The following is a 22,607-nucleotide window of genomic DNA, read 5'->3' as shown; positions in this document are numbered from 1 at the left end:
TTGTACATGCCGATGTAGGCCCACCAAAAAAATTGCCTGCCCAACAATTTCTTAGAACCCTCAAAAAAGGCACTTTCCCTTGTCCCCACTGCCCTCAATGCAGCAATGTTCAGTAAAAGCACAAATTCTTTCACTAGCTGTCGGGTTAGGGCATCCCCATCAGGGGATTTTTCACCGGTGATTCTTCACATGAAGTATATGCTTTGAAATGCCCATGTGATCTCATGTATGTTGGAGAGACCACCCAACATATGTGAGACCATATGTCGTAGCATAAATCCAACATCAGATTCGGTAACAAATATTTACCGTTACCACATAATTTCCACCTAAAAGGTCATAACACGTCTCTCTCAACTGCGTTTTCAGGTGACTGCAACATGTTCTGAAACTTAGAAGAGGGAATAACAGACTTAAAGACCTCAAACATCGGGAATCCTATGTTAGTATATTTCCAGCTTTAGCTGGTAATTTACTAATTCCATGTGTCTTTTTCTTTTAGACACGTTAAAGCGGCACCATCACCACCCACTCTACGGACGTTGATTATTCTCTCCTTTATTGCATTTTCTCTAATAACAATTTTTTATGTTTTCTGTTAGTTCTTCTGTCTATCTACTTTTCAATTATTCTGTATTTCTTTTTTATTATTATTTATTTGTTAATTTTTATTTAAAATTTTTTCTTAGCCTTCTATCCTACCTTTTCTTTCTTAGTTTGCTTCATGTTTTTTTTATTGTGTACACACCATATTATTTCTCTACCTTTTCTCATAGTTATTTATTAATCCCATAGTAGGCAATAATCCCAAGCTCTTCCCTCTCCTTATAAGAACAATGTTCACTCTCACTGCAGTGCTGTATTACATTTACTCATATCTGGTGACAGCACCGCCATTGCGATACAACACTTCCAGAGACGTGTTACCCACCAAGTATCCCCTGAGAGGCGACATCTTTCTAGTGAGGGAGCATGACGCAACTTCCGGTTCCTGCTTCTCAGCACAATACATGCCCCCAACAAGGTGCAACTTCCATTAGGGACAGTATTTAAGGTGTAGATCTGAGATTCACCACTGCGCTTTCCTGTAGCACATACTTGCGACTACACAAGCGCTGTCTTTTGAAGACTTATTTCACACATGACCCGATCATTGCAATCTGGTAAGATTTGTTATACTTATATTCATTTTTTCTTTACAGACTAATTTGCATTATACGTACGCCATCTTTTCCCTCTGCTCTTAGGATGACGTAAGTGTCGCTTCTATATATCTCTTGCACTACTTTCTAGACGACACATTTTTGCTTTTGCTTCATTGTGCTCTAGCATTTGATTGTTTTTGTTAATCTATTAATACATTGCTTATATATGAAATATTTGCTTTCTAATATACTATTCACACTGCGGTTGTCACACATTTTATTACCTTCAAGTATGAGTCCTCTTTTTTCAAGCAGCATAATTTTATTTTGTACATTTTCTTTATGTAAATTTTAATTTTCCTATGCAATTTTCTCTAAACATCCACTTTCTTGTTTTGTTTTTCTTTTATTTTTTTTTCAATTTGAGCTAGCAAAAATTTGTTATAGTGTCAGATGAAGGTGTATTGCATGACCAAAACGTCAGTGATCAGTGGATTGCATAATTTAATTATAATAATTATAATAAATGTTTCAATACTTGCATCTATCATTTCATTGCAAGGTTCTTAATAATTACAATGTGGAGAGGAATCCTATCTGTGCACCAACCTCATGGAGTGCCATGCATAAATCAAATTTTAGGTCTTCCACTAAGAAGCTGCTCACTTGGTATAAACTACAGAAATAGTGTCAAAGACAACACAAAAACGACGACAAAATCACCAGCAAAGCCTCTTTAGGAAAAATACAGCACACTCTTTCCTGAAGCAACTTTGCCTAGAAAAACCATGGCACCATCTTAAAGATGTCATGCGCACATAGCTTTCTTGTCATGTGCATACACAGTCTTCTTGCTGAATTTTCAAAGCAGAATCTGACTACATGCACACCTCGCCTCAGTTGAAACCACCTGAAAAACCTATCAAAAACATTCAAAAGAATGAACAAAAGCAATTTCATGTACAAATGATTTGCTGAGCATACGAGGGGCGTTCATTAAAGATTTACAATTTAACACAGGACGCTGAAACTGCACATGTGTAATGATATAAGTCTCTATAGCTTACGTGCCCATTTTCAACTCTGAACTGATAACGGTCTTTCTTTTACAGGTGTTGAAGTGGTGCGAGGGCTGATAATGGGCCCAGTGGAATACTGGGCAGTCATCAATTTCCTTTACTTGGAAGGCCGCTCACCAAAGGAGACGTTCAATGAGATGAAAGAGGTTAATGGTGATGATTCCCCATCATATGATGTGGTCAAGAACTGGTATCGTCAATTCAAATGTGGTGGACTTCAGTGGGAACAGCTCCAATTCCAAGGCGACCACACTCTGCTATTGGTGAACACATCATCCAGCAAGAGGCCGCCATTTTGAAAAAATCTCCACGTAACCATTTGCCACCTAGCTCTAAATGCGAAGATTAGTTTGGAGTCAGTGAAAAAAAATCATCCAAGATCATTTTCATATGCATAAGTTATCCGCTCACTGGGTTCCTCGGCTGCTCACACCTTTCCAGAAGCAGGAATGAGTTTTGGGACCAGCAGGGAGTAGTCTAGATGGATTTCTAACAAATGGTACCACGATTACTGTGGCATAGTATGTTTCACTGCTGCGGAAATTGTGGGAAGCCATCAAAACCAAGAGATGTGGCATGATCACCAAAGGTGTCTGCCTTCTTCTGCAAGACAATACACCAGTTCACAACTCACATGTTAGCAAAATGGAAACATGTTCTTGTGGCTTTGAAATTCTATGGCATCCTCCTTATTCACCTGATCTCACACCATCAGACTTCCACCTCTTTCCGATATTAAGTTATTTTTGAAGGGCAAGCATTTTCCAGATGATGAGATTTTGATTTCCAAAGCTTTTGGAGCAATCTGTCAACTTCTACAACCGAAGTGTTTACAGTTGCATAAAAAGATGGGAGAAATGTGTGTTCCTAGGTGGCACCTATGTAAAAAAAGACCAATAACTGTTGAGTCTTTTGGGCTACTTCATTATTTTCAGAGTTCTCTGAATGTTCTCAGGCAGGTTTTGAAGAAAACTGACCTGAAAAAGACATGTGCACTTACCTTAAAAGGCTCTGTTCACACAATGTCTTTTTTTTTAGTTTTCATAGCAGAAATTAAGCAGAATTTTAAGTCTTTGAGGTGTGATAACTTTTTGAGGAGGATTGGGAGAGTTTTGGCTCAGTTTCTGCTCAAATTCTGCTACAAAACCTCCTAAAAAATCAGTTTGCACATAACCATAGTTAGATTTCCAAGTGACTTGTGGCTACAATATTCATCAACTAGTGAAAATGAATGATAAGTATAGTATGGCAACTTTGGCACACAGAGTGATCATAATTAAAGATATTTCCCAGAAAGGAAAGACAGGAGTTGGACAAATTCCAGCTACTAATGTGTAGACACTACAGGAAGAGCTCTTCTTTGTGAACAGTAAGTAATACAAACTAACATGCACAGATGAATTGTGCTGCAGGATAAACATCTTTTCGGTGGGAACCACAAGTCACCTAACTTGTGTTTTGACTTCGGAGACGTCATAATTGAAGATTATCCTAATTGTACTAATTATGTATTTTTTTCGCTCTTCTTCTTTTGCCTTATTTCAATCTCTGTTACTCTGATTTATTTATAGAGTGGACATAAAATCTAATACGGTAAAATATATCAAAGAAAAAACAGATAATGATGGGTTGGACAAAGAAGACTCTCAATTGCTACTGTATTCACCACCCATCTGCCCGCATCAAAATCAGCAAGTTTTTCAAGCAGAAGAAGCCTCAGCAAATTCGGGCATTTTTCTTTTCCTGCGGCAGCTTTTGTGTTGTATTTCGAGCATTTCAAAATTTTTTTCCTTTGTAGGGTTTTGCCATGGTTTTTATGACATCTTTATACTGTTGCTTTCCGCTCGTTTATAGTCACTTCACTGAATAATGAAGAAACATCTGACATTTTTTTAGGCAAAAATGATGGTGAAATGCTTCACAAGACATCCTGGTATCTTCTGGTTGTCATAAAACTCTAGAAGAATGAACATGTTACTTCTTATAACATCTTGGCTGCGTTCAATCACCCGAGAGGTTAATAGACGTTCCAAGTATTGATCATAATTTTCAATTGGAGAGAAAACCAGCGCTGCGGCATAAAGGAATGTCCAGGCGTATTGGAGAGTCCTTGACTTGTATCATCTCCTGAAGAAGTCCTAGTGACTTTGAAACGCTTTGAGAATAAACCACCAATTGTTTCTCCAATCCTTTATGCAGCAGCGCTGGTATTATCCACAAATCTCTCCAATTGAAAATCCTGTATTGGTCATTGTCTGACCAGTGGATCTGCGGCATCTGCTAACTCTGATGAGTTCCTTTTATGCCATAATTCCAAGAAATATCAGGTGAGTGCAAACTCATTTATACTCTGTGATTTCCATCGAATAAGACCCGATTTGCGCTTTTCTCTCCTACAGTATCCTCTATTTATAAGTATTGATCATAAGCACAGCAAGTTGTTTTTGCCACAGAAATGAAAATGTTCATTCTTTGGATCGTTTTCTGACTTTTTTCAGGTTGTTACCGTGGCGGAATCTGCCTGAAAAAAATGTCGCGATCACACAGCCAAAATTTATTTGGGCACATTCGAAGTTGTGTTTTCTTTTTCAATATCACAAATTATCCTTTAAAGGGAACCTGTCACCCCCCCCCCCCCCCCAGGCGTTTTTAACTAAAAGAGCCACCTTGTGCAGCAGTAATGCTGCATTCTGACAAGGTGGCTCTTTTAGTTCTGGGTGCTGTAACTGCAGAAATAATCAGTTTTGTTATTTGTCCAAAATACCTTTTCTTCAGTCAAGGAGGCCGGCGTTTCCCCCCTGCTGCAGACACCGCACAGCCGTCAGTCATGTCTTCTTGGCGCCGCCTCCTCAGTGCTGTTTTGAAATCAGCCGGCGCCTGCGCTCTTTTCTCCTGCCTTGGGCAGGCACAGTGAGCGCTGCCCGTCTGTCCTCATATGCAGTCTAGCTGACTGCGCCTGTGCGGCCGCCCTTGCCTGTGAATCCCAGCCCCGCAGTGAGAATAAATCATAAGACACTGCGGGGCTGGGATTCACAGGCAGGGCGGTCGCACAGGCGCAGTCAGCTAGACTGCATATGAGGACGGGCAGCGCTCACTGCGCCTGCCCAAGGCAGGAGAAAAGAGCGCAGGCGCCGGCTGATTTCAAAACAGCGGTGAGGAGGCGGCGCCCAGCGCCAAGAAGACATAACTGACGGCTGTGTGGCGTCTGCAGCAGGGGGGAAAGGCCTGCCTCCTTGACTGAAGAAAAGGTATTTTGGACAAATAACAAAACTGATTATTTCGGCAGTTACAGCACCCAGAACTAAAAGAGCCACCTTGTCAGAATGCAGCATTACTGCTGCACAAGGTGGCTCTTTTAGTTAAAAACGCCTGGGGGGGTGACAGGTTCCCTTTAAGAACATTAAAGTGGTTGTCTGGTCTTGTAGAAGTCTACAGTCACTCTGTGAATGTAGACTTGTGGATCCTAACATTGTGCGCTCTGCACGCTGAGAGGATCATCCTATGCGGGCGCCGGGAGCGTCAGGCATGTGACCGCAAGTATGCGATTTTCATAAATGCGGTCACATGCCAACTAGGCTGTATCCGGCCTCGCTCAATGCAACTGCATTATGCAAGGCAGAACATAGTCTAGTCAAATGTGGCCGAAAGTATCCAAATCGCTCCAGCTCCCGGCACAGCCACTGGAGATTCCTCATAGTGCGCAGTGCGCACAATGCGAGGTTTCACAAGTTTGCAGTCACATAGAGTGACTGCAGACTTGTAGCTCAGAATCGGACAACCACTTTAAGAAAACTTCATCACAAAGATGATTGCATAACGTGTTCCAGCTCTGATTAATTCATTTTATAACCGTCATCTTTACTCAGAAACAAAGAAGGCAAAAAAGATAATGAATTGCTTTTTCAGTGGAGTGTAGTGTCTGAACTGTGGCATATAAACCGATGGGGCACACACAGGTTTTAAGCCGTGTGTTTAATAGGAGCATAGCACTGGGGATTTAGATGAAGTTTATTTGAGTGTAGGCTTAGAAACACTGATAACACTGACCACATACTACATATTAGGATCACACAGTATATTTTCTCTTTCACAATGAATAACCTTTACTCAGTTGATCTCTTCCCTCCACAAATAATACTTTCTTTACATCTCGCTGTGAAACTCTGCTATAAATATTTGTAATCCCCCAGCTTTGAAATTAATCCAGAAGTCATGCTGATTCATCACTAAAATACCAGAAGCCTTATTTTTACTATACTTCTCCTGGTATGGCTGAACCACAAATGCACTGTGATCTCATCCTCAACCATGTACTTTGGATCAGATGCCTCAATTTAAGAAATAAAGATGAATGCAGTAAAAGGATCATTAACTACTACAGTTTGAGGAAACAGGCACAAAAGCCTAATTATAAAAGCTGCAAATTTCTATTACACATGAGCTCTGACATCATAGATCTGTAAACTGCCAGACAAAAAAAATCTATGGATGTCACACAAACATACTGGGGGAGAATTTATTATCCATCCAGTTTACTCGCATGAAAAAGTCACAACTAATCTCACATACATCTATGTGGGAAGAAGAAGAGATCCCAAATAAGATTTAAAATCAATATTTATTGATAAATATTAAAATACATAATAAAAAGCAAAGAATACCATAGGGGACACCAGAATACTAGGATATATATATATATATATATATATATATATAATACTCGATAAGGTAAATCAATCCCTAACTATGCAGAAGTAGGTGTTGGAGTATTAAAACTCTACTATATTGCAAAAGTATCCACAAAATTATACACAATCAAATCTACAAATATACCATAAAAATGGCGTCCATAACAAGGCAGTTATACATCAGATGGTCATAAAGCATGGCCGACATTTACCAACCATAACAATACAATAGTATATGGCACAATGGCCCCTATTCAATACGTCAGACAAAGTGCTGACGCCCCTGGAAGAAGCAGGAGGCGAAACGCGCTTCGGGTGTGGGGACACCACCAGCACTAGGTAATATACTCGCCCGCATTGTTATGTCTTTCCACTTGTCCTTTAGAGGTGATTGCTTTGGGTCATCGTTTATTTGATCAGCACTCTGACAGATTGGATAGGGGCCATTGTGCCATATACTACTGTACTGCTGTGGTTGGTAAATGTCGGCCATGCTTTATGACCATCTGATGTATAACTGCCTTGCTATGGACGCCATTTTTATGGTTTATTTGTACATTTGATTGTATATAATTTTGTGGATACTTTTGCAATATAGTAGACTTTTAATACTCCAGCACCTACTTCTGCATAGTTAGGGATTGATTTACCTTATCGAGTATTATATATATATATATATATATATATATATATATATATATATATATATATATATATATATATATATATATATATATATCCTAGTATTCTGGTGTCCCCTACGGTATTCTTTGCTTTTTATTATGTATTTTAATATTTATCAATAAATATTGGTTTTAAATGTTATTTGGGATCTCTTCTTCTTCCCACCCACATAGATGTGAGATTAGTTGTGACATTATTGTGAAGTGCCCTGGAACTATAAGGAGACATACGTTGATTAATTCGCATGAAAAAGTATCAAATTATACAGCACAACATAATTGCTCAATAATCTGATGACTGCTCATGTCTCGTTTCTAAAAAAAAAAAAAAAAAATGGGCAGAAGTTTGTAAAATGGGTGGGACCACTCATTAACAAAATTACGGATAAAAGCCCTGCTGTAAATTCGATTTTAAGCCACAAACGCAAAAAATGCACCAAATTTAGCGAGGGGCATGTGTCACTAACGAATTAAATATGCAAACTGTCTCCAAAGAGAGGGAAAAGGACTTGAACTCTAGTGCCATCTCAATTTCCAGGCACATGTTTCAGGTTGTTACCACTCCACAGTGCAAAGTATGAGATCTGATTTGACTGTTAGAGAGGTTTAGCTTTAATCCTATGTCAGGCTCCACAAGAAAGAGAAACATGGGAGAAGCCTCCCATACCGACCAATCAGATATCACACTTTGCACTGACAAAGGGCAACACCCCGAAACACTTGTCTGCAAACTGAGATTCTCGTTTGGCTTTTATCTTAAATCATGTGGTGAGACTCGTTAAAGGGTTGATATTCGCTTCTAGGATTGCTACTTTCAGGTGACATTGGAGTTCAAGTCCTCTTTTTCGATAAAGAGATAATTTGCATATTTTATTTCCCAGAGAAGGAATTGTACAGCCTATAGGCCTCCTTACCCTGGCATGTCAAGCATGTCACTCTACAATAGGAGAAATGTTACCCATTAGACTCTTAGGGGTCACTTACTCTGACTGGCTTTGGATGAACACTAAAGTAAAAAATCTTAATAAAATCTTAATTCCTTAAATTATCTTCAAGAAGCATATATAGCACGTGAAGTAGCAATTCAGCAGAAAGCCATTTGCAACAATTATGTGGTAAATGAAATTTCCTTTACAAGATTAGATAACGCATAATTGATGACTATTAGGCCAGGTTCACACAACTGTATAAAAAAATCGTTGTTTCATCAAGAAAAGTGAAATGACTTTTTTCTCACTTGTCATTTGTACATTTTGACAGCAGTAGCTATCAATCATTTACAACACCATTTACAGTTTCCTATGTTACAGTATTGAAATGTATTCGTAAAAAAATGGATGCTATTCCATGTCCGCATAGCATCCGATTTTTTTGCACACCCATGCACTTGAATTGGCGAGTCTTATCTAACAAACGGAATAAACTAGAGCATGCTGCGTTTTTATTGACACACAGATTTGGTCAGTGTAAGAAATCTGCACGGCCCCATTGAATAACATTGCTTCTAGTGCCCATGTGCAGTCTGCTTTTTTACGGACACCACTCAAGACTGAAAATCCAGTTGTGTGAACAAACCCTAAATGATATTTTCCCCATGTTACACATGACAATCACATATGAAAAAAATGCATGCCTCTACGAGCATTATAAGAAACTGAAATCATAAATGTTTTCTAACACAACGGTCAGGCTAAAGTAGGACAGTAAACTGATGAGGCGCAGGAATGGAAACAAAATATAAACAATATATTTCTAGGATCAACTAATACTGACAATGCAATTTATGTCTCTCGCTATAAGGCCTCATTCACAAATCTGAGTTCTATGCACGTGTCCTATCCGTTCCTTTAGTAAATAGATCACATGCCCATTACAGTCTATGGGCATTTTCATACGCCTGTACAGTTGCTTTTTGTCTTATTTGGGGATCATATTAGCCCATTCAAGTAAACGAATGGGCAAAAAATGGACTGTAAATAGATGCTATCCACGTGTCATCTGTTTGCTAATAGTATATTAACTGAACTGTGTAATGCTAGAAAAATTAGAAAATCAGCACTACATATTGAAAGTCACAATGACCATTGTATCAAAGCCAGGTAACATAGAGTTAAATCCTAGCATTGCAGGTCTTAATTAGATGCACAAGACTAGCTTAGACTAAGAACCATGGCCTGTGTTCACTAGGTTTGTCAGTTTATTGGATGTTGAGCAGAGTCAAGTCTGCTGCTGGTAAGTGTCCAGCCAAAATGTGAACTGTAGCTGGGAGAGAGACATGCCGTGGTCTGTCACTGAATGGAGACTGCATGGGTTAGCTAGGAAAGTTGAGCAGTCTTTGTGTTGGAACTGCAGAGAACTGTGCGGAAGCTGGAGCCTCTTCAGTGTGAACTGTGCCAGAAGTTAAACACTATTGTTTGGCACTGGAAGCTATTGGGAGCTCAGGCTGAAGGGGATACTGAGACATGGTAGGACCGTTCCTCTTATGTTTATAAAGTTTTCTCTTTGGGAATTAATCCCTACACGATAATTGATATATGCAGCTATCATTGCACCAATTCTTTGGAATGCACTACCCCAGATAATCTGATTAATCCCCAATCCCCACAGTTTTAAGTGTATCCAAAAAATCCATTCCTTAAGACTGGTCTAACACTTCAACACATTGATCTAACTATCCCTGTGTTGCCCATTCAAATTTTTTCTTCATAACCAGGACCATTGTGTCATGTTCTCACACGCTTTATGCATTTAATAGCCCTCTGTGTCTGTACTTTTACACATTCTGGTTGATAACCGGTTCATGCAGCTTTACATGAACACCCAACTTATTACATTATGGCTGGTCAGAACAGTGAAAGCAATTGTTACCATCCACCTTGCATGCCCCCCTATTTCCTCATAGATTGTAAGCTTGCGAGCAGGGCCCTCATTCCTCTTGGCATCTGTGGATTTATGTGATTATTGTTATGCTGTAATGTCTTTTATTGTCTGCACAATTCCCGTCTAAAATGTATAGTGCTGCAAAATATGTTGGCGCTATAGAAATAAAATTATTATTATTATTATTTAATCTATGCAACAAAATCTCATGTCCTTACCGTAAAAATGTTTAGCTGATGATTAATAACATCGGTCTCCATTCCCACTGCACCCTGGGATTCTTCATTTTGCTCTACAGTTTCGAGCTGATCAATAAATTGCTTTATTGTGCTATAAAACTCTTCTATTCGGGTGACAGTGTCCTCAATTATTTCTTCCCTGGATTTTGCTCGGTCAAGGAGTTTTTTACACTGTTTATTTAGGGCTTCCAGGTCCCTCTTAATACCAATAAGATCGGGAGATGTCTCTGTGGTCAACATCATTTTACATGTCTTGTTGGCATTGTCATTAGCTGTTATGAGATCTCCAAGTTTCTCGAGGAATTTTCTAATGTCTTGCTTCTGAGCTTGTAATATATGTTTATCCCTCCCAATTGGGGACATGCTGTCAAGTTCATCATCCAACTCTGCAAACTGAGCAAACATTTCTCGAATACTATTTTGGAAGTGTCCAATTCCTTGTAACTTAGTTTCTAAAAATGAGCATTTTTCTTCTACCTGCTCATAGACTGCCTTATGTTTCTGCTGAAGAGACTCGGCCTGAAGAAGGAGATCTGAAACTCCGTCTGCGTCAGAGGCCTCTACTACCAACTCTTGTGCCAGTCTTTTGGAACGATCAACTTGTGGTTTCAAGGCTTGGAGGGCTTTTTGTTGGGTCTGCATTATGGTCAGATGTTTGTTGCTACATGCTTGAGCGCCAAGTGACTCATGTATTTCTAAGTGCTCTTGTGCCGCCAGAAGTTGATTTTCGGCATCTTTAACAGATTCTTGGAAATCTTTAAGACATAATGCCATGTTCTCCAAAGTGTCTCTTTTAGTATGCAAGCTGTCAATGAGGGATTCCATTTTGTTATTTAGCATGGAGCGCTCATCTGTGATTATTTCCTTATCTACCTGACAGGAGGCTAATAAACTATCTGTGGCACTATTTAGCATCTCCAACATGCCACGCTGCTTGTCAACACTCTTCTGTATAGCTTTCACATCTGCAATTGATTTCTCTATAGCCACAGCATCTACTGAAGGTTTGAGTTCGCATACTTTATTGTGATGTTCCTTTACCCAAGGCAGAATATTATCTACCAAGTCTCTATACTTTATAGCCTTCTGCTGACAATCCACTAGACTGTTTGTCCGGTCTGTTAACTGTTTATTAACATCTTCCCAGTCACCCTTAAGCATGGAGAGCTGACTCTGAAGTCTGAGCCTGTCCTCGCCTTCTGTTTTTTGCATGAGTTTTTCACCTTCTTCCATGACCTTGCCAAACACATCATGATGGCTGTTCAGAGCACTCTGCATTTGTTTTGTCTCTGTGATTAAGGACTTCAGAACATCAAGTTTGGCAGAAATAGGTGACGCCTCCTTCTGTTCCTTTTTCTTATTTTCTATCCAGGTCTGGAAATCATCCGACATTTCATTAAATTTTTGAGAGCTGGCAAATGCAGATTGTATTTGTTCTATATGTGAAGCTATAAAATATAAAAGGAAGCAGTTAGTAAGAAACATCACAGTACATAAACATAATAAAAAAAAACACTAAAAACAAATTACAAAAGATTTATTTGATTATTGTAAAAGAGTTGTTTTTTTGTAGCGGACAATCTGTCCTTGATTTAATGGAAGCTTGAATTGTTGCCAGAACCCCCAACCTTTTCTTTGTACTAGTATTAAATTGGCTTTAATGCTTATAGAATTCTGTTCTCGTTTATATGGATTCTCTCTTCTAATCAATCAGGACATTATTTAAAGATGATTAGTGTATTGAAAAGATAAATGGTTAGTACACTAATATATAGGTCGGGATAAATATCAATATGTAGCCATCAATTTAGGTGTTTTCTCTCATTATCAAAATTAAAAGTTCTCTTTATCCAGGAGTGTGCCATTTTCCCCGTTCCTGACTAGGCAGATTTACGAGTTTTATTGTACATGTGCCTTTAATCACTCTAAACTATTTTCTCAGTTGTATAATCGAATAACTTTTGCCTCTTTTTTCATGATATCTTTTTTCTCTACCCCAACACATCAGACTCGCCTACCATGGAAACCTTCAAAAAAACCTGAAGACTCACCTCTTCCGACAAGCCTACAAACTGCAGTGATCCTTAGTCTGCTAAACCGCCGCACGACCAGCTCTACCCTCTCCTAGTTTATCCTCACCCATCCCCTGTAGACTGTGAGCCCTCGCAGGCAGGGTCCTCTCTCATTCTGTACTTGTGTGTGCTTTGTATTGCTCATGTTTATTGTGCTTGTCTATATTTGCCCCTTTTCACATGTAAAGCGCCATGGAATAAATGGCACTACAAAAATGTATTATAATAATAATAATAATAATTGATACATGGGACTTAAATGTTATGCCATTTATATATTCCTTGTTTCTTTTGCTTTATTGATGGTAAAAAAAAAGAAAAATATGAATTATGTATCTATTTTCACATATCTTTGTTTTCTTTATTAAAAAAAAACAAAAACAAAGGACTGCTAAAAACATTTTAAATTGTGTTCCACTTTATATATACATATCAGACTTTTTTTTTCTATGGGGACGTGGGCTAGAAACAGCAATTCGGATTGGCAGTACCTCTTTGTTTTATTTATTTATGCTTTATTTTATTTTATTTTTCACAAGCTGTGCCCCCCCATAATGTCTTAAAAATCTCTCGGGTGAGTATTTTAACATAATAATGCATTCTTTTTATAGATATTTCCCCTGCAACTTAGGCTAGTATATTAGCCCAGCTACAGGGGAAATTCAGCCTCTTGGCTGCTTAGGAAAGCTGACAAGGTAAGGAGGTGTCAGCAGTTCCTAATCTGTAAACACAAGCGCTGGTTCAGACTCTGTAGGGAATTTGGCTGTGTCTGAAAGATTGCTCCCAGCCCCTATCGCTGCCTGATCTTGTGCAAGATGCTTACTCTGCATTGACGTGTTATTATATCAGTGTAGAGTAATTTATAGTCTATGGGTAGTCCAAAAGTAGTTAAAGTACCATGGAATATTATGAGTTAAAGGCAGGGGAGGAAATATCATTGATGCAACCTGTGTGTCCACACCGGGGTCCCAAGAGGTAAGGGGGCCATTTCTACCTCCAAAACAGGTGCAATTTAGCATTTTTAGGAGCTCTTGGGCTGCAAAGTGCCCATATATTGTTATTGCACAGGGGCCCTATTCTGCCAGTGGTTAAAGGTAACATAACCCCTATAGAATGTAATCCCACAAGGGCAGGGTCCTCTCCCCACTGTACTAGTCTGCCATTTTTAGTTGGTTCACTGTAATCTATATCTGTAATTTGTATGTAATCCCTTCTCATGTACAGCACCTTGGAATCAATGGTGCTCTTAAAATAAATAATAACTAATGCTAGGATAGGATATGAGACATTCTTGTACATATAGAGTTGAATGATGACAGAACAAAAAAGGAATGTTACATTATATTACTATAAATTGTAAGATGCAGAACTTAATGTATAAATCAGAAGGAGTGTTGTCGGAAATTGGCTCGTGATATTATAGACTGTTCTTGTGTTATTGCCTAGACTGTTATTATGTCTTACTATGGGCCAAGTTAAGGCACTTAATTTTCACTGTTCTTGGAGTTTCTTCATTACAATGACATCAGAATAATGGTGGGCTGCATACATACCTGTTTTTTCATTCAAATCCATGAGGGGCTTAACAATGTTGTCCATCTGCCTATTCAACTCCACTTTTAAGTATTCCTCAGCTACCAAGCGTGATAACTCATCACATAATGCTCTCGCTCGTTCTATGTTCTCCATCTCTTGCTTTATTTCTTCCTGGACCTGCCGTGCAGTCTCTAGCTTCAGTTTTACAGCACTGGGGTCCGAGCTTATTGTCATACTGCTGGCCAGTTTGTTATTCAAGGCACTTAGTTTCTCAGAAAGACCGTTCAGATGGTTTTGGTAATCAATGCTTTTTACAATAGCTTGGTCAATTCGGTCACATCTGTCATTCAATTGTCCAGTCAGACTTTCCCATTTACACGCCACATCTGCTATCTGCTTCTTTACAGCCTCATCACAGGCAGGGAGGTCTCCAGGTCGGCTAAGGATTCTCTGTCCAGCACTGTTAAGCTGCTCATATTGTTGTTTTCGAGCATCAAACTCTTTTAGGAGAATCTGAAGTAAGAAGATCAATGAGAAATACCATAATTACACACTGCATAGAACAGAAGCAGACACTCGTATTCATGTAAAGGGGTTGTCATATAATATTGATGACATTTCCTAAGTATAAGTCATCTGTGGGGGGTACGACATGTGGCACACCCCGATCAGCTGTTATTAGCAGTGCCGACTGAATCTAATCAATGAGCAATTATTCATTATTGTATGCATTTCAGTCGGAGCTGTTCTGCAGAACTCGGCAGTGGCTGCTACACAATGAATAAAATTCAGTAAAAAGAAGGTATGCAAAAACAAATGGGATCACCAACAAAATCATATATCAAATAACAAATTCTTTATTGAGAACACACAGAACATATTAAAAACATTTAAAAGGCCTCCACCACATCAGTAGAGGTGGTGGGTCCACATTACAATTCAGCATAAACAATATATTGCACAAACGGTACACTGATGAACCACAAATACTAACAATAAACCATGACCATAATTACTTCTATTATTCGGTCAGAATAGCCATTCATGGTCCTACAAGTGGATACAATGATGATAATCACCACATAGTATGCAAACACACAAAAAGGTATATGGTGAGAAATATAATTACCCTGTCCCATGTGCCTTATAGGCCACAATATATAGAAATAATCTGAAGGAGGTACTAGGAGTAAACCTGTGGTAAGCCTGAAGAATATTCGGCTACTAACCACTACCTATTATGAGTCAAATGCTACCTGGAAAAATCAATGTCAGAGTCTCTCTGTAAAAAATATATAATTATACTCTGAAAACCAGCCCATTTATGACCTGAAAGACAGGCCCTAGTCATAAGGCACCGCAGAGTATCTCACCAAGAAAAATACCACATCCCCAGTGTGCTATGTGCACTGTATCCTGATGGTCACATCAGTGTCCTGGACCAACGCGTGTCGACGCACTCAGCGTCTTCCTCAGGGTCAGAGCATACCATAAATGTTTTTAATATGTTCTGTGTGTTCTCAATAAAGAATTTGTTATTTGATATATGATTTTGTTGGTGATCCCATTTGTTTTTGCATACCTTCTTTTTACTGAATTTTATCTATGTCAGTATGCAATAGGTGATCTTATACCCATATTTTGGATGGTGCCCACTCTTACATTTTTTGTTTGCTACACAATGAATGGAGCAGTGTAGATCTGCTCAATGTTTACATTTAGCCACCACTGGAGATAATGTAGGGTGCCAGGTGATTGGCCCCAACGCATCTGATAGAGATGACCAATCCTAAGAATGGTAATTAATCACGTCCCTTATGCACCTTGCCAGTAATATTGGGTACCATTAATTGAAGGGGTGTGGACTCACTATAAAGAGGCATGTCCTACTATGCAACATCATGTACTAAAAAATGCAACAAAATGTTGCAGCAAAGTTCTGGCACAAAGTAAGACAACTAATATGTGGTGTAAACTTAAGACTAGACAGTGCTGAAATCAGATACATTTATCAAACAGCTAGGACCACTATGGTAGATCTGACGCATTTTAAGACTGTTTATTCTAATTTTCTAACAATTATACAGTATGGATAAATCTGCCCCATTGTCCTTTTTGTTTTATTAAAACAATTTTTGGTTTTAGCATACCAATTTATGCCAAGCTCCAACACAGTGAGAAGTGTAAAAGATCTGATATTTATAGCCTTGACCATCAGCTCCAGATACATATTTGTATCAATGCTGACATACTGTACGCATATTAAAAAAAACAAACACAAAAACGTGAGCTTGGTGTAAGTTGGTATACGTTCAGCACATACACGCATGTTCACATTGGCCATAAAGCATACAAAACCTACAAGAAGCAAAATGAGCAAAAACTCTACTGTAGCTAAATAAGTAAAAAGCAAAAGTTCATTTAAATAATATAGGGTTCTCAATAACACTGCTTTTGATTAAAAATAGCATAAAAGTCATCCCACCATTGACAATGTGACCCTGATCGGCAAGGTCGTACGCTGTCTAATATTAAAAACCTTACCATGTGTCAGAGTTGACCTCAGTGTGTGAATAAGGGTAGACAAAAGGACCGGGTCCCATCCTGTGGATACCAGTCTGGGGAAGCCTTTAAATGTAATTTTCAGCTCAGGAGAGAGAGGTTTTTAATATTAGATAGCGTATTCTTTGTATTTTTTAATTCTGTGCAAGCCGGGGTGTGGCCTTCCTCTCCTGAGCTGGAAATTACATTTAAAGGCTTCCTCAGACTGGCATCCACAGGTTGGGACTCTGTCCTTTTGTCTGCCCTTATTCACACACTGAGGTCACACACAGAGTTGCCTTTATTCACACACTGAGGTCAACTCTGACACCTGGTAAGGTTTTTAATATTAGACAGCGTAGGACCGTCCCGATCAGGGTCATCTTGTCAATGGTGGATGACTTTTATGCTATTTATGATCAAAAACAGTATTACTAAGAACCCTGTGTTATTTAGATGCACTTTTGCTTTTTCCTTATTTAGTTACAGCAGGGTTTTTGCTCATTTTGCCTCTTGTAGGTTTTGCGTACTGTACGCATATGTAAGCCTGCTATAGAAAGAAAATAAATAGGTCTTGTGAGTCACAGCACATAGGGAAAAACCCATAGCAGTAAAATGAAGACTTATTGAGTCTTATTGATATTCTCCAATGGACAAGATCATAAGCAGCATGAAATCGCAGGGGGTGATCTCATGGAAAACACATGTACTCCTTTCTAGTCTGGGAACATCTGGGGGGAAGAGAACAAATATCTGGGACATGACAGTCACTTAGTGGCAGGGTGAGCAAAACAGGGACTGGTGTATGCAAAGGAATGACTGAAACCTCAATGGAAATGGTGTACACCTAATACAAAGAGACACTGAATATAATGAAACAAATATGAATCAGAGATGAATCATCCACAGGAAACAAGCTATGAGAATTACTTATGGTGGAAATAATGAAGTTAATCTGTGGCATAGCCCCCAACAATGATGTCAAATTACGTCATATCTACGGTATATACAACTGCCCTGCATACAACTATTGCATTAGAAGCCAGGCTATATAAGAATATTTTCACATCTTAATACAAAAAATAGGAAAACGTTGTACGAGCTACCTGTGTGTAAACTGAAACTTAATAAACGGAGTGGTATTTTTATCAAAAGATGACAAATGTTGAACACATTACAATGTAGACAAGTTCATATTTACACCAGGCTTGACATGTCCCTCTCCACAAGTCATTGTCAGACGCCTCTCACTCAGCCAAGTCAGATCTCACACTTTGCACTGACGAGGGCCAGTAGCCCAAAACACATTGTCTGCAAATTAAGATTTTGGTTTTCGTTTTTATCCTAATTCATGTGACAAGGCTCATTAGAGAGTCGATATTGACTTTAAGGATAGGGGTTGTGGGAAGGCCACACAGGAGTCCGGACTGATTATGGGTGAGTTCATGCTGCCTCATTGATATGTGTGAACATGGGACATATCGGCTCATATGATAATATGGGGCTCTGGTCTCTAAGGGATGATTCCTCATTGTAGGACTATTGGTAATTCAGGGACCTTTGATGCTCACCCAGGTCATACTACGGATGTGTGTCCTACCATTAGTGTACTGGTTGGCTTTTCCTCCTCTCCACATGTTGGAATTTTTTATGTATTCTGTCATGTATTTATTTGTTTGTATGTCATTTTTTGATATTGGGAATTAAATAAAATATCTATATATATACACTTTTATAATCTCTGGTGTCTATGCTCCCTTTTTCGCTAGTAGATGACTTTAAGGATAGCTACTTCCTATAGGTGGCACTAGAGTTCTAGTCCTCTTCCTCTCTGAAGAGACAATTTGCATAATTCCCAGAGGAACATTGCAGCTTAAAAGTCTCCTCGCCTTGGCATGTCATGCTTGACATGTCAGTCTCAGCAAGGAGAAAAGTTACCCCTTGGATCTATGAAGAGACAATTTGCATATTTACACCAGCGGCATAAATAAAATTCATTAGGCCCCATAAGAAAAGTTCTAGTTGCCCCCTCGCCCTTCCAAAAAATAAAATAAAATTGGTGGAGTAGGCAAAATCATATAGCCCAACTTTTAGAAACAGCGAGACAGAGGTATGCATTGCGCATATACACATAAATTATGTCCCATTTGTGTTCTCACCCACGAAAAAACCTTTCATAGTCGTTTTAAAATTTGATGCTCTCAATAATGCCCCACCACCCAAAGAATACCCATTCACCAGTCAATATCATGGCCCCAGAGCAATCATTCAGTATGATGGCCGCCATGCCCCCACTCAATGTGATACCCCCCACACAGTATCATTGCCCCCACACAGTATGACAGCCCCTCATCCCTCACCCCCAACTGTGCTTTTTCTTAGGCAGCATATATTGACCTGTATATAAAGGAGGGATGTACTTGACCCATAATATCTATTTTTACTATGTGAATTTTTGATGTAATAAATTTTGTATATTTGGTAATTGTTTGACTCTATGTCCTCCTTTATATGCAATTAATTTATGAGTGGTTCTAAATTGATGGGTATTTTTATTCTACTGGTATCTTTCTAATGATATATTGACCTGTGATGCATCTTTCATAAATCCGCAACATGTCAATTTCGCTTGCTTTAAATATGCATTTTATTTGTGGATTTTCCACATAGACTTTAATGAGATGAGGGAAATCTGCAGATAAAAAAATGCATATGCATATTTAGAGCGCTTCCACATGAATGGAATGCAGGTAACGTAGCTTCGATGACTTGTGGTGCCATCACAGAAGCTGCGTCCCCTGGTGGCATAAACTCATATGAACTGTAGCGTGAGAAAATATTCAGAAAAATTCCCACGCTACAGTTCATGAGTTTCTGCCACCAGGAGGCGCAGCACTGCAAGTCACCGAAGCTTCGCTGCATTCCATTCATTCCCCAGTCTTTTGCATCCATGAGCGGCTGCATTAGCAGGCTCCTGGTTGTAAATGTATTTAACCCCTTCAGATGGATTTACAGCATGGGACATGACTGTACGGCGCACAGGTATGGGATATTGTTGCTTTTTTATTTTCCTTTTTTTTCAGAAGAACGAGGGTCTTCAGGTGGATTGAGCATACAACAAAGATATTAAAACCCCATGTGTTTATATTTATTTCATTAAAATACTTTATTCATAATGTGTGTATGTGTATTTTTAACCCTTTAACCCTGGATTAATAAAGGATAGGTGTCTTATTGACATCTCTCAATTATTAACCAGGCTTAATGTCACATTACATTAGCAAGGTGACATGAACCCCTTATTACCCCATATTCCACCGCTACTTGGGAGTGGGAAGAGAGTGGCTAAGTGCCAGAATAGGCGGATCTTATGTCTCATATCCTGTCGGATTTGGTAAGGAGTTAGCAAAAGCCGGCAATTGAATTAACGGCTATTTTGCTATCTAGCTCTGTATTAAACATATATATATATATGTGTCTCACTGACATATATATATATATATATATATATATATATATATATATATATATATACATACACAGTATATATAAAGACTGTATATATGTTTGCATGAATATATGAGCCCATGGATCCATTATATGTCCATTTTGCAAGCCGGCGAGAAAATCTCGCTGTACGGATGCCATACGGATGACACACGGATACTTTTTGGAGAAAAAAATCGCATCCTCGCAATGAATACGGATCACTGTTCAGGAACTTTTCTGCGTATCTCGGCCGTAAAAAACGGACCGTATTTTTATACGTTAGGTCTGACCCCGGCCTAACAGTTCCATACAGCTGTTCCCAGGTATACTTGCTACTATAAATACAGGGTGACGATTACTCCTCACACTAAGGCTGTGTGCCCAAGTTGCGTTTTTTAAGTGGTTCCGAAGCGTTTTTCCGCTGCGGAAACGCTTAAAAAATGCTCACAAAACGCATCCCATTCCACAATTGCTGTGCCCATGCTGCGTATTTTTTGGCAGCGGAATCGCATCGCCGAAAAATACGCAGAATGTTCATTAATTATGCGGAAATGCTGAGATTCCGCTGCCATAGAGTTGAATAGGAAAACGCTTGGAAAAGAGGGATTTTTGGTACTCACCGTAAAATCTCTTTCTTGGAGCCTTCATTGGGGGACACAGGTAACCATGGGTGTATGCTGCTGTCGCTAGGAGGCTGACACTATGCAAAAAAAGGAAAATAGCTCCTCCTCTGCAGTATACACCCACCGACAGGCAGGAAGTACCTCAGTTAGTGTTAAAGCAGTAGGAGAAGCAACCAAAACTCAACATATGTACCAATCCAACAACGGAGGCACATAGACCAAATAATGGTACAACATATGTACCAATCCAACATGAAGACACAAGGATCAAATAATGGTACCACAATGTGCAAAAGCATCAACGGAGGTACATTAATGGTACAAACAGTTAGGGAGGGTGCTGTGTCCCACAATGAAGGCTCCAAGAAAGAGATTTTACGGTGAGTACCAAAAATCCCTCTTTCTTTATCGCTTCATTGGGGGACACAGGTAACCATGGGACGTCCCAAAGCAGTCCCTAGGGTGGGAAACAGGAAGATTCAAGGAATAAATGGGCTCAGGTCGGTCGGTGCAAAAACCGCCACCCGCAGCACTTTCCTTCCGAGACCTGCATCAGACGAGGTATGGTATGAACCCTGTAAAGACTAACAAAAGAGGGCAAAGATGACCAAGTTACGGCCTTACAGTCTGGAAAGCCAAATCCTGGTAACGAACAGCCTAGGAGGCCCCCACCGCAGGGCGGAGTGAGCCTTCACCCCCTGAGGAGCCTGCACCGTCGGAGGAGGCTGTTTGTCCTGAACGCGGAACCCTAACGGCAATAGAAAAACTAGAAGCTAGGAGCCCTTTAAGGCAACCTTCAGAGATGATGAGCAGGGAATCAGATTGATGAAAGGGAGCAGTCCTTGAAAGGTAGACTCGGAGAGCTGTGTCAGAATCCAGCCTGTAGAGGGACTCCTCCAGGGGATGGACTGGAGAGACACAGAAGAACACTGGAGAGACACAGAAGGAAGGTCAATGACTTCGTTAATGAGAAAGGAAAAAGACCACCTCGGGAAGAAAGGAAGGGCCAGGCCCGAGAACCACCTTGTCCTGACAGGACAATGCCGCTGACTTGGAAACTCTCCTGATGGACATAATTGAACTGCGGCGCGCCTAAGACAAGATTAAAATCCCATGGATTTATCGGAAAATAATAAGGAGGAGCCAGGTGGGCGACTCCTTGAAGAAAACCAAGAATGAAAGGAAAACGGACATAGGGACCAGACCCTTGTCCATACTCCACCAAAAGAAGGCCTTTCAGTATTTGTAGTAGATACGGAAGGATGCTGGTTTCCCGGTCCCAATCATGGTCTGAATGACCAGACAGGGAAAAACCAGCCTCCCCCAGGACTATGGCCTCAACGGCCATGCTGTTAAAGACAGAGACTATGAACTTTGGTGGAAGAGGGAACGTTGAGAGAGAGAAAATCTGGATGGCCTGGAAGCTTCCAAGGGGCGTCTATGAACATATTCACTGGGCCTTTCTTGGCCAATCCGGAGATAACAGGAATATAGGGATCCCATCTTCCTTTATCCTTTTCACAACTCTCGGACTGAGGGGAGAGACGGGAAAGGAGAGAGCAGATGGAATTGTGACCACGATATTACTGGAGGATCGCAACAGGTGGCTAGCAGGTCCCGGGATCTGGCTAC

At 39.7% G+C, this 22,607-nt stretch overlaps 1 protein-coding gene across 1 annotated transcript in view; it reads right to left on the bottom strand.

Annotated features, from left to right (window-relative positions):
- Positions 1–22,607, bottom strand: part of DST (dystonin) — a 745,723-nt gene that overhangs the window by 134,806 nt on the left and 588,310 nt on the right. Inside the window, exons 59-60 of the mRNA XM_077290007.1 lie at positions 14,340–14,835; positions 10,694–12,162 (exon numbers count right to left, since the gene is read on the bottom strand). Coding sequence (XP_077146122.1) covers positions 10,694–12,162; positions 14,340–14,835 — 1,965 coding nt within the window. The remainder of the gene's footprint in view (positions 1–10,693; positions 12,163–14,339; positions 14,836–22,607) is intronic.

The sequence above is a fragment of the Ranitomeya variabilis genome, chromosome 2, assembly GCF_051348905.1.
Source record: "Ranitomeya variabilis isolate aRanVar5 chromosome 2, aRanVar5.hap1, whole genome shotgun sequence".
Taxonomy (NCBI): Eukaryota; Metazoa; Chordata; class Amphibia; order Anura; family Dendrobatidae; genus Ranitomeya; species Ranitomeya variabilis.
The sequence above is the reverse complement of the archived record's forward strand: the minus strand, read 5'-3'. Positions and strand labels throughout refer to the sequence as shown.